The 12,979-nt window shown below is 40.2% G+C and overlaps 1 protein-coding gene across 2 annotated transcripts in view; it reads right to left on the reverse strand.

Annotated features, from left to right (window-relative positions):
* Positions 1-12,979, reverse strand: part of CFAP43 (cilia and flagella associated protein 43) — a 109,268-nt gene that overhangs the window by 31,587 nt on the left and 64,702 nt on the right. For both annotated transcript variants that reach the window (XM_047761507.1, XM_047761508.1), the window contains exons 21-27: positions 9,008-9,112; positions 7,582-7,698; positions 6,440-6,667; positions 4,580-4,786; positions 3,556-3,645; positions 3,190-3,270; positions 2,277-2,402 (exon numbers count right to left, since the gene is read on the reverse strand). In XM_047761507.1, coding sequence (XP_047617463.1) covers positions 2,277-2,402; positions 3,190-3,270; positions 3,556-3,645; positions 4,580-4,786; positions 6,440-6,667; positions 7,582-7,698; positions 9,008-9,112 — 954 coding nt within the window. The remainder of the gene's footprint in view (positions 1-2,276; positions 2,403-3,189; positions 3,271-3,555; positions 3,646-4,579; positions 4,787-6,439; positions 6,668-7,581; positions 7,699-9,007; positions 9,113-12,979) is intronic.

Below are 12,979 nucleotides of genomic sequence, written 5' to 3' on the forward strand. Positions count from 1 at the left end.
GCTAAGGGTCCTGCAGAAACCAAAGAAAATCATAAAATCAGAAGACACATCTGCCCCTTCCCCCTCAAATAAGAACACAATTGCATGAAGAACTTTACATCACATTGATAATGTTATAAACACAGAGGAAGAAAAAAAGATTAGTCCAAATAATTTCTGAGTATAATATGCAAAGGTTCCACCCTCAGTGGGAAATATCCTAACAACAAAAAGAGGTGAAGCTTCCTGCTGGTTCAGCAGGTTAAGGATCCTGCTTTGTCACTGCTGTGGCTCTGGTACTGCTATGGTGCAGATTTGATCCCTGGCCTGGGAACTGATACATGCCATGGGAGCAGCCCCCCACCCCCCAAAAAAAAGAGGTGAAAAGAAATCTTAAAATCAACTATCAGAGTTCCCATCATGGCTCAGTGGAAAGGAATCTGACTAGCATCCATGAGGATGCAGGTTCGATCCCTGGCCTTGATCAGTGGGTTAAGACTCTGGTGTTGCTGTGAGCTGTGGTGTAGGTCACAAATGTGGCCTGGATCCCACTTTGCTGTGGCTGTGGTGTAGGCTGGTAGCTGTAGCTCTGATTCAACCCCTAGCCTGGGGACCTCCATATGACGAGGGTGTGGCCCTAAAAAAGACTATATATATATATATATATATATATATATATATATATATATATATATATATATCAACTATCAACTGACTATATTTGTTTTGGTAGAGGTATTTTATACATATTGTAGGACTGATAAAATGAATAAATATATTTATATTTTGGGAACTGGAATTTGCACTGAAAAAGGAGATCTAAATATTAACTGAGGGAAAGAGGTAAGAACCCTGCGGTATGCTGAACTGGACTGGAGGTTTAACCAGGTGAGGATGGCCAAGGAGCGCTGGGTGAAGGTGCAGGCAGCAGACTATTTTACAAAGCAAGACCATGGAGTAAATGCCACCACTTTGGGCATCTATACTCTGTAACTCCTTGAAATATTTATTGCTTTCAAGAGTACTCATTTTGGCCTTTCAGTAAGTGTATCTTAGAATAAATGCAAGAGCACAGTTAGAGGACTGCAGCAAATAAAAACAGGAACAGGTCAACAATAGGGTCAAAGAAGCTGTTTATGACACAGCCACTATAAAGCTGACAAACTCCTGCCTCGAATGATTTTTCCTTCTTCACAGAATAATACATATTATTTACTTGGTTGTATTCCATCACCTTTTATATCTATATTATACTTGTAAGCAATTTTAATGTGTGAATGTTTCTTTGTGATGGAAGGATAAAAGTAGGAGACCCGTATGGCAAAAATCTCAAATTAGAACTATATTGAGGAGTTCCCGTCGTGGCGCAGTGGTTAACGAATCCGACTAGGAACCATGAGGTTGCAGGTTCGGTCCCTGCCCTTGCTCAGTGGGTTAACGATCCAGTGTTGCCGTGAGCTGTGGTGTAGGTTGCAGACGCGGCTCGGATCCTGCGTTGCTGTGGCTCTGGCATAGGCCGGTGGCTACAGCTCCGATTCAACCCCTAGCCCGGGAACCTCCATAAGCCGTGGGAGTGGCCCAAAGAAATAGCAAAAAAAAAGACAAAAAAAAAAAAGAACTATATTGATTGTGTCTTTCTTCTCTTCAGCCTTTTCCCTTGAAATTGAGAGCAAATCAAACAAAGAGTATACAACTCAAACGGAGGTAGAGCAGTTCCATGCAGTGCCTTGAAAACACTATCACAGGTGTTCATTAAACATTTGAAGAATGAAGGAAGGACCAAATGGTCTTTTTTTTTTTTTTTTTTAGGGCCACACCCTCAGCATATGGAGGTCCCCAGGCTAGGGGTCAAATCAGAGCTGTAGCCTCTGTCCTACACCACAGCCACAGCAATGCGGGATCTGAGCCATGTCTGTGACCTACACCGCAGCTCAGGGCAACACCGGATCCTTAACCCACTGAGCAAGGCCAGGGATCGAACCTGCATCCTCATGGATGCTAGGCAGATTTGTTTCTGCTGATCCACGATGGGAACTCCTAAAGGGCCAAATGAACTGTAATGATGTGAAATGTTGAAACCAATAAGACTTTAAAAATTGCTGTATGTTCTTTTCATTTTAAACTGCTCTAAGTCTTTAAACTTAGCTCCGTTTGCTTCCTCATATTCTCTTGAGAATTTAAGCTGAAAGACCATCCTGAGGCAAATAAAGACACTGAGAAAATAAAGAACACTTCATTTGAAAAGATACTGAAACAAAACCCTTGATAATGTAAGTTATATTCTTTGCTCTTCTGACCTTTCTATACTTATCTCTTTCTTCATTTAAATCCTTGACTTTTTTCTCATATTCTTTGAATTGTTTCCTTTCCTCTTCAGACCACAAAGCGTCAGGTTTTGCCATGAAAGCAGGTTGAGGAATCACCTGAGGATATAAAGGAAAGCATGTATTCTAGGTCAAACATAAACGAAGCAGTATCGTAAAACTCGGTATTGCTACATTTTTTTTTTTAAAGAGCCCTTTAAAAGGGTACAGTTCTTCACATTGTCAAGGCAATGACCTAACACTTTGATCAAAAGGTATGAAAAAAATCTTACAACTGTTTTTCTGTGACTTAAGTGAGGGCAGTTTGGGATGTACCCTGACTCTTAGGTGACAAGTTCAGAAGTGTGAGTTGCTATCTTCATAGCTAGGACTATGCCTGTGCTCCAGGGATACATATTTCAGGTATCAAAGGAAATGTTTCTTGGTGTCTCTGAAGAATTACAGGTATGATTTTATCCCTGCTTTCTCTAAAGACCAAAGCCATCGGTTGCTTGTTTCTGTTCATTTGTTTGCTTTTTGTCAGATTGGAAGGCAAGCCTGAGGTTTCAAACTTCTTATTTGCCTGACGTGGTATGTTTATAAGGTATGGAGAGGCTGTATATTTGTTGCTATAGAATTTCTTTTTCTTCTTCTTTTTTTTTTTTTTTTTTTTTTTTACTGAAGTATAGTTGATTTACAATGTTTCTTTAATTTCTATTGTACAGCAAAGTGACCCAATCACACAGTCCCCTGTGCTGTACAGTAGGACCCCACTGCCCATCCATTCCAAATGTAACAGTTTATAGAATTTCTAAAACTCAGGTTCACACTGAAAAAAAAAACGATCACATTTAAGTATCTCTCTCCACCTCATCCCACTTTCCACAAGGACAGCCAGGAATCTCACCATTCTCAAAATGTCTTCCTTCTTGACTTCCAGAACTCCTCCCATCATGTCCATGAGGGCTCGGCGTCTTGCGTCGGAGCCCTTGGGAAAGAGCCAGGGTCAGAGAGGGTCACTGAGACAGAGATATGACACTCCAGTGGCACTAGGGGCAGGCCCTCCCCTCCCCACCCTAATGTTAGAATGTCTGCAGGCAGTGGCATGAATAGAGGGGGGGAGGCCACTGAGATTCCAGTGACCTCTGACCACGATGAATGCCTTCACGTGTTTCTGTAGTGGAGTACAAGCACAAGACTATCCAACCAAGTTCGGAACAAGTATCCCTCAAGGAGAAAGGGTCTTAGGAACTGTTTGAGCAAACGCACATACCCTCGTTAGAAGCGACTGCTCCATTTCATGGGTCACAAGCAATTCTGTTTTGGCTTTTTGCCATGGACTAATATGTTTATGAGCAGTAATCTGAAAGAGAAAATGTAGTTTCCTGCTGTTATTCTTATAAAATTCAAGTCACACGTCCCTTCCACACACTGGGAGGAGGTTAGAAGGGATTACGAAGATAGAGGGATGAACCAGATTTTGCAATCAATTTCCTATCTTGGGATGAAAATGAGGTCTAAAATGAGATCTCTGAAAAAAACGATGGTTGTTTATTACAGGGACTGTATAAGTGCTATTACTTTGAAGCAACACTATTGTCTTTTGCCCCAATGTAATCAAGATGGTTTTGTGTGAGCAACGGTATTCTCTTTGCGTATTCTCTAGCATTTTTTACTTTTTATAAGTGAAATATGGTTATATTTGAATTGTTTTCTTTAAGCATTTACTTGTAACTGCCTCTGTGCCACGTTTTAAGGAAGCTGTCAGTGAGCCCCTTTCTCTGGGACCCATACTGCTCTCATGACCTGGATTATTACTGGCGCTCCATCAGCCTCATTCCCCTGATGTGACCCAGCCTCCCTGGATACAGGTGCTGGACCCAAGTTGGGCCAAGGAGCCCTTTCCCAGGTGAATCTGGAACTGGTACTAAGGAATTACAGTTTGGACCAGTTGCTCTCTTGAGTGTAGGAGATATAACATAGAAACTGCTGGAGGCAGCTGAAACGCAGAGAGAAGTGAGTCAAGAGATAAAAAAGAGCCCTCCTGGACTCTCACAGGCCTCCAGTGGGTGGTTTCTGCTTCTTTTTCGGCTTGGTGTTCAAATCTTCCTTGGACTCCATGGGATTCCTAAAAGAAATCCTCATTACTGCTGGGGCTATGTTAACCATTTTTGTTAACTTATAGAGGAGAATGCCACCTCATGTAATTGCTTCTAGTAGTGAAAACATGATGAATAAATAAGAGTCTGGAAAATGTCATGAGAAAGAGGGAAGGGATAATGTGAGGATAATCGTACCTCACTACTTTTCACAACAAGGGTTCTCTCTGGCTTCTCACAGTCCTCAAATTCTGGTTGCCAGACTGATTCTTCCAACTCCAGATCTAAAATAATTTCCTGAATTCTTACATTTTTTTCCTTCACACGTGCAATTTCAAACTCTTTTTGTTTATATGCAGCATCAAACTCACTGTTGAAAGTAGTTTTTACCTTGTAAATAATATCCTGAAATATCAATATGTTGTGAACATATTACATATTATATCTTTGCTGGCAACACAGTTCTACAGTTTTACTTTCCCTCCAAAACCATTTTACAAATTATAAGCAATAATAATATTTGCTTGTTATATTTATTTAATAATTGCTTATTATACTAATTTAAATATTTATTTATTAATAATAATAATAAAACAAGCAATTTCTAGAATATTGTTTATATTAAGTGATTTCTTGGTTCAGTATTGATAGCAGTATCCCACTGTGGGTAGGATTAAGGCAAGAGCATAAAGGTTATGCTATACAAACTGCTTCTAGAAATGTAAGTTGTAACTCAATGGGCAGGTGTGCTGATAAATGCTGAAGCGGGTAATGGATACCTGGGAGCTCTTTGGGCTATTCTCTCTACCTTTGTGTATGTTCTTTAAAAATCCATCATAAATTTTTTAAAAAGCAATATTCAGTATTTGGGAAATGTCTTTTTTTTGGAACTGTTGTTGGAGGGATGGAGTGAGGAAAAGATGGCCTATAAAGTTGATCTGGAGAGTCTTTCAGAGAAGCACAACCACAAACAATATTCTTCCTCTATGGGCAGGTCATTTTCAGGTAGAAAGGGAATCCAAACTAGCCAGCTGGATCAACCAATTACAAGGCATCCCAGGGCCAATTGGATTGCCTCTAGTTTTGCTGATGAGTAGAATAATGGGTCAGCTAAAAGTTGCCTTTATTTTATCATCAGAGCTCAGTCTATATATCTATCTTGCTGAAGACAAAACCATTAAAGTAGGATAGAAAAATGATTTTAACAGCTGGGACCAGAATTTCTCCTAGGCCAAAATTACCTTCTTGTAGGAAAAAGGCCTTAATAAAGCAGCAGGAAGGTGAGACACTGACGGCATGGGTCAGCAAATCTGAGCATCAAAAGATAAACTAAACAGTTTTCAGTACAAATGCATAGGAATTTCAGATATTGGAAGAAACAAAGAAGAGAAAAAGACAGGAAGAGAGAACAGAGCAGCATGGCAGGAGGCTAGAACTCAAAGTGCAGCTACAGCTGAAGGACTTTCAGGAATAGAAATGGCCAAACATTAAATTTCAAACCATCTGTATTGGTGCAATCTCAGCCACTGAATTTTCAAAAACCTTCAGTAGTACAGATGTGTTCTGAAACTGTCTTGTTTAGTTGAAAGCAAGGAGTAGGGGCTTAAAGCCTAAAGGAAACCATGTATTTTCCCTGAGCCCCAGAATTTATAGAAATCTTAAAGAGGAAATTGCATTTCCCAAAGTTCAGGAGATAGATAAGCAATCACATCTTACAAGGAGGTCCTAACTGACATTTGGGTTACCTAGAAAGTGGAATTCAAGGATTTCTTTTATACTTGAGTTTCCCTAAGATCTAAGTCGAAAAAGGGTTTGTGGTGTTAGCCAGTGGAGGGGGCTCTTTAGAAAACCTAGTATCAAAGAACCCACTCCAAATGGATGAAAACAACTCTTGGCTACAAGCTGTGTTTAAAGAACATGGATGCTAGCCCCCTGGATATTTCTCTTTGAACTTTAAAAAACATCATTTCATTGGCATTAGATTTCAATTTGAGCCTTTGCAAAACACCTCACAGAAAGTTTTAGAAATTTTCGGGGATAAAGAAAAAATTCACCCACTTTCAGTAATATAATTTGGTTGATTTTCTCCTCTCTGGAATGAAGTTCTAGTTGGCTTGACAACAAAGAGGTATGCACCCTAAAATCAGTACTCAGACTGCCAAGCAGGTAATTGGGCAAGTTGGTATCTTTTGCTGTCCCATCTTCTTCCTCTTCTTCATCCTCCTCTTCATGATGCTTTTTAACCATAGTAATTGCAGACTGAACCTCTACAATTTCCTTCCGAACCTAAATATAGAAAAAAATTAAATGAAAGTTACACATTAAGAAGAATTCTCTAAAGGGCAACTTGGGGACAACTTAAATATTTAAACAATTATTTTAAAATGTCAATTGTCTTGCCAACAACTGAGCTTAAAGTGATGGATAGTTCCTGAACCTGCTGAAGAGAAAGCTTCAAAAACTGATAAAGTGTGGATAAATCAAAAGAGTAAAAATTGTTCTTGATCATACATAATATTTGTATTTTTCTGTTAGGATGACAGCTGCTTGTAAATATTTGGACTCTTTCTTGGTACTGATGCATTAAAAATATACCTTTTCAAATTTTACAAAGGATCTTATTCACATAGGACTGGTTGAGTCCTACGTAAGAAGGATTAAGCATGCCTTTGTTTTATGTTTCAGAAAAAGAACGAATGCAAAGTTCTGGCCAAGACAAAACTATAACAATTGGGCAGTTTTTTTTTTTTTTTTAAAGTGGTGTTTCAAGATTGATGGGAAAAAAAAGAAAAAGCTAAGACTGCTTTAAGAAAACCATAAATCCCATCAAAACAGATTCTACCCTAGCTAGTCATCTTAAACTACAATCCCTAGTGATAAGAGATAATACAAAAAAAGTAACTACAGATGAAGAACTTCTGACTAGGACAAGAACAAAATCCTAAATCTAATTATTTTTTAAAGCATATCATTATATTTGAGGGCTAGCCAGGGTTAGGATACAGGCTTCTTGACTTATTGCATGGATATAGGCTCCTATGTTCATTAGAATATGTTCCACACATAAACAAGGAATAAAAATGTAAATACAAATAATATCTGAACTTATCTTTAGTAGTATTCCAACTCAAATCTGTATGAAAGATACCCTGAAACAGAACACATTGCTTATACAAACATATACATATTTAAAACTGTACTTTAAGACACTCTGCTTCGATCTTCTTTTGCTGCACAACTCTTTTCAATTCTTTCAATTCTTCATCTGTACGTTCTTTCATTGGGAAGTTCTCAACCACATAGGGGATGTGAAAGCACTTGGGGAAAAAAAGCAAAATGAAATAAATCCATTTTTAGTACAATTGTGCATACTGGGAGCAGAGTGGGGAATGTTTTATCTGATTAAAATTAATTCATAGGTTATCATGCATGAGTGAAATTGGTGATGGAGACTTTCTCTAAAATAAAACAATGTATGTCATCAGTATTGGTGTAAACTTTGTATAAAAATACTGTGCTTTTGTGAAAGATTTACTTCTAGAGCAGTGCTTCCCAACTAGAAGTGATTTTGCTTGCCCTTGTCCCTGTCCTTTCCAGCCCCGCATGGACATTTATCAACGTCTGGAGACATTTTCTTTTTTTTCTTTTTTGCTATTTCTTGGGCCGCTGCCGCGGCATATGGAGGTTCCCAGGCTAGGGGTCCAATCGGAGCTGCAGCTGCCAGCCTACGCCAGAGCCACAGCAACACAGGATCCGAGCCGAGTCTGCAACCTACATCACAGTTCACGGCAACGCCGGATCGTTAACCCACTGAGCAAGGGCAGGGACCGAACCCGCAACCTCATGGTTCCTAGTCGGATTTGTTAACCACTGCGCCACGACGGGAATTCCCTGGAGACATTTTCGATTGTCACTAATGGGGGTGGTGAATACTACTGGGGCCCGATAGATAGAAGCCAGGAATGTTGCAAAACATTCTCCAATCCATAGGACAGCCCTCACAACAAAGAATTATCTAGCCCCAAATGTGCCACTATCAAGAAACCCTGTTGTAGAGCAATACTCACTCAATCACATAAATGTAGGGTGGCCACTACTTCACTATCTAAACAGGAGGGCAAATTTGAAAGTGAAAAAGGTGCTGTATATAGTTAATCTAGGACCATAGGCATAAGCTGGGACTTTTGATCACCATACACAAAGACGGAAATTATGTTGGGAGGAATCTCAATAAAAAGGCACACAAAAAAACCACCCCTTTAGAAAATGTAATATGAAGGCAGGGAGAGGTAGAAATGTAAACAATACTGTGTCTAGCCTTCAGTCTGTGTGGAATGTGAGTGAGGTGGCTTTTTGGAATAGACAGATATTGACACTATGCAGGTAGTGTCATAAAGAGGGAGAAAGGTGGTAAGAGAAATCTTAAGAGATGCTGGCTTAGAAGCACAAGGGGACTGACTGAGCAGAGAGGGAAGAGTGACAAGAGAAAGTGACATGTCAAGGTGGAATTCAGTACAGGAAAGGGCAAAGTGTGCGTTGACTGCTTTCCTGTATATGGATTTTTCTGCCATGAAACTTTCCATGAAAATTCTCCTTGGCTAAGGTGTGGTACCTTATCGCTGTTACCTTAAGAGCTCGGCCTTTCACAGCCATCGAATTCCAGCATTCTTCTTTGATAAGTTCAGCCAAATATCTCTTGGCTAGGTTTTGCATCTCAACATCCTTTCTTATCTTGAATAACACAAATGAAGGGAAAAAATAAAAATAAAAATGTGGCCCCTTAAAAAAAACTTCAGTTGTAAATTCATTAACTAGACGCTCTTGGAGGGGGACAATCCTGTCATTGAGAACCCAAAGTTTAGTCTGGAGGCTTAAGATTCCCTTCCTTGAGGATAAGGGTGTAAACACAAACACCACTGAGGGCAGGCAGGTCCTACACAGGAGCCAAGGTGGGTGTGAGGGCAGTTGCAGGGCCATGTGGCTGGATACCTAACATACACATCACCACAGATCTGACTGGTTGGTGCAAGGCAGTGAAACAAACCCACTGTGCCAAGTTTTCTCGTTTTGTTAGAAAAGTCTCAAGTATCTTCATGTTGGCTTAATTCTTGTCGATGCATATTTGAACTGCCAGTTTGTGACCTCTGTCTTGGGGTCTTTACTGCACTTAATTCTTCTATTATTTATGCCCACCATGAAATGAATGTTTCAGTACAACTGGGGACCATATGATGTAACTTTTCCCATTCAGAAACACATTACCTCAATTGGTTTTATCTCCTTAAGTGATTATATTATTTAATATTTTGGAGTTCTGGTCACGGCGCAGTGGTTAATGAGTCCGACTAGGAACCATGAGGTTGTGGGTTCAATCCCTGGCCTTGCTCAGTGGGTTGAGGATCTGGCATTGCCGTGAGCTGTGATGTAGGTTGCAGACGCGGCTCAGATCCCAAGTTGCTGTGGCTCTGGCATAGGCTGGCAGCTGGAGCTCCGATTCGACCCCTAGCCTGGGAACCTCCATACGCCACCAGAGCGGCCCTAGAAAAGGCAAAAAAAAACCAAAACTGTATATATATATACATATATGTATTATTTAATATTTAGGTGATTAAGTATTTTTATTTTAATAAAGTTTGTCAAAAGCTGATTATGAAGGTGACACCTAACAATCTTTAGTCCTTAGGGTCCTCTTCAGAATCTTTTTTGTAAAAAAATTTTTATTGAAGTATAGGTGATTTACAATGTTGTGCAGAAACTTCTTTAACACAAAGTATTATAATACAAATCCTTTGTCGAGAGAACCATTTGCAAACTAGCCGAGAAGAATATCTCCCTAGTTAGAAAATGTCTTATTTTCTTATTCATTCATTAACTCATTTATGCTTATTTTATTCATTCTCTGAACAAATACTTTGTTTAATTTGCATTTTTTTATTTTATCCATTGAGTTAATGGCTAATACAGTTTCAAATTGTTTTTTTTCTTAAATAAATAGCTGTTCTGCATATCAAATGTCAGAATCTGCCTGATTCACAGGTCCCTCCATACCTCTCCTTGCCACTCCTGAAGCTATTTGATCAATCCTCCAGAACAATGCTAATACTATGTCTAGGTGGTCATTACTAGGCTTGGTCTTTTCCCTACTGTTGAGGTCCTGGCTGGGCCTGGCTAGTAGCCTGGTCCCTTTAGGACTGGGATGTCTAGCTCTTCCCAGGGACTAGTATTCTGCTCCCAGCTGGGTTTATAGTACCATCTGCTAACACTGTTCTGTGCTGGACTGTCTGGTCCACCATCATGACCAATCTAGGGATGATATCTCTTCAAAAACTCAGAGCTCAGGAAAAATCAACAAGGTGCGGGAAACAAGCACGTGAAGAGCCTTTCTCTGTGCCAAAGTCTGCCTCAGAGGATCAAGGAGGCTCCTTGAGGGATATGCAGGGACCTGCTAAGCAGCAGGGGGGGAGGGGGCATCTGGGCAGAGGCGTAGGGTAGAGGTCGGGTGAGCAGGGGGGCTTCATCAGTGTTCAGTAGGTCAATAGCCCAGAGGAGCAGGCTCATGTGGTCAGACGTGAGCTTGGAGAGAGAAGCAATGACTTCCCCAGAGTGAGGATGGGGCAGGCACCTAACACAAACTCATTTTAGATAGCAAGATGAATGGGCTGGGAGAAGCTGGTGCCAGAATAGGAGGGGCCACTCCAGGCCTGAGTGAGGCCAGGGCCAAAGAGGATGAGCCAAGAAGGCTGGTGGGCAGACTTCCTGGCTCAGACTCAAGTTGTGGGCTCTTAGCCAAGAAACTCTAGTGCCTACGCCTTAGTTTCCTCAAGTGGAACAATAACCTACCTTTTTGGATTGTAGCAGCAATCAAATAGCCCCTAGACTGGTGTCTATCTGTTATAATATGAAAAAGGGATCATTTCTAATAGCTTCCTGTTTTATATTTAATAATAAAAGCCAAGTTCTTTTTTTTTTTTTTTCCTGCATCATGGCATGAGAAAGTTCCTGGGCCAGGGATTGAACCTCTGCCACAATAGTGGCCCAAGCCACTGCAGTGACAACATCAGATCCTTGACCTACCGAGCCACACAGAATTCCAACAAAAGCCAAATTCTTTACCAAAATATACAAGGTCTTCAGAGCCAGCCTCTGCCTAGCCCCAACCACCACCTCATTCCACGAGGCTTTCTCCTGTCCACTGTGCTACAGCCTTTCTGTTCCTGAATTACTCTGAGCAATTTCTACCTCAGGGCCCTTGCTCTTGCTCCTCCCTTTGCCTGACATTCTCTTTCCTCAAAGCTTTGCACAGCCAGCTCCCTCTCTTTTAGTTCTCAATCAAAGTGTCACCTTTTAAAAGCTGTCTTCCTTGACCACAGAAATAGATCCCCCACATCTATCATAGCATCCAGTTTGTTGCCATCATATAATATGTTGAGATTTGTTTATGGTCTGTGTTCTCCACTAGATTAGTGCCATGTAGATGGGACTGTCTTATTCACTGTATTCCCAGCACCAACAGTAGTGCCTGGCACAAAATAGGTGTTCAATAAATGTTGCAGAATAAATTAATGGATGGGTGGATGATCATCCAGGTAAATTTTATGTCCTTGAGGTAGTCCCTTGAGGTACTCTTGGTATTGACTCTGTTATCCAATATACTCCTCTCATTTTCAGTCCCATGTCATAGGCTACTTTGACAGATCTGCCTAATTTTTATATCTTCACTCTAGTCATTAATAAACGTATTTAGCAGGAAAGAGTCCTGGGACATATGACTGGAAATCTCTCTCCTAAAAACATCAGTCAAATAATCAGCCTCTTTTTGGTGTAAGCAACTGTAACTTACTTAAATGTCCTTGAATCCAGCTATATTTCATTCTCTTTTTGGTGTAAGCAACTGTAACTTACTTAAATGTCCTTGAATCCAGCTATATTTCATTCAGAGGGAAAATGTTTTTATACTTGCAAGTCAAAAAATAAAATGTACTGTGCACATTGAGAAAGAGGTTGCTTAAGAATATTCTATGTAAGACACAATTATGGCTTTTACCTAAAATAAAATCCATAGGAGTAAGCAATGTGATATAATTGTAACAAGGCAGTGGAAAAGATGAATTAACAGAATTATAGTAGCTGGAAAAATGGAGGTTTCAGTTTATGCTTTTCTCTAAACTGGAAATAGAATAATTGAAATTCTTTTGTGGGTGCCACACAGGAATCAAATGAAGTCAGAGGAAAACTACATGATGACGAGGAAGTTATTGACATTACAGTATGTGACGGTCCTAGGAGCTGGGATAGTTGGCCTAGACAAGAGAAGATACATAGGAAACATGGTAACGGCTAGTCTTCTCTAACCATCTTCAGAGTGGCTATAGAGTAGATGGTGCTCAAAGGGCGGAAGAATCAGGGAGAAAGATTTCAACTAAACCAAAAATGTTCAAAGTTGTCACCTGCGGGCTGAGATTTCTAAAAGTGTTCAAAAAACATATGGTGGAAGATGGTTGGCATGTCATGGGGGAAGACAAACACTGATGTCTGGCTGGTCTAGATGTTCTTTCCCCTAACTCCCAAATTCAATATTTTTCTGACTCATCATATTTC

The sequence above is a fragment of the Phacochoerus africanus genome, chromosome 15, assembly GCF_016906955.1.
Source record: "Phacochoerus africanus isolate WHEZ1 chromosome 15, ROS_Pafr_v1, whole genome shotgun sequence".
NCBI lineage: Eukaryota > Metazoa > Chordata > Mammalia > Artiodactyla > Suidae > Phacochoerus > Phacochoerus africanus.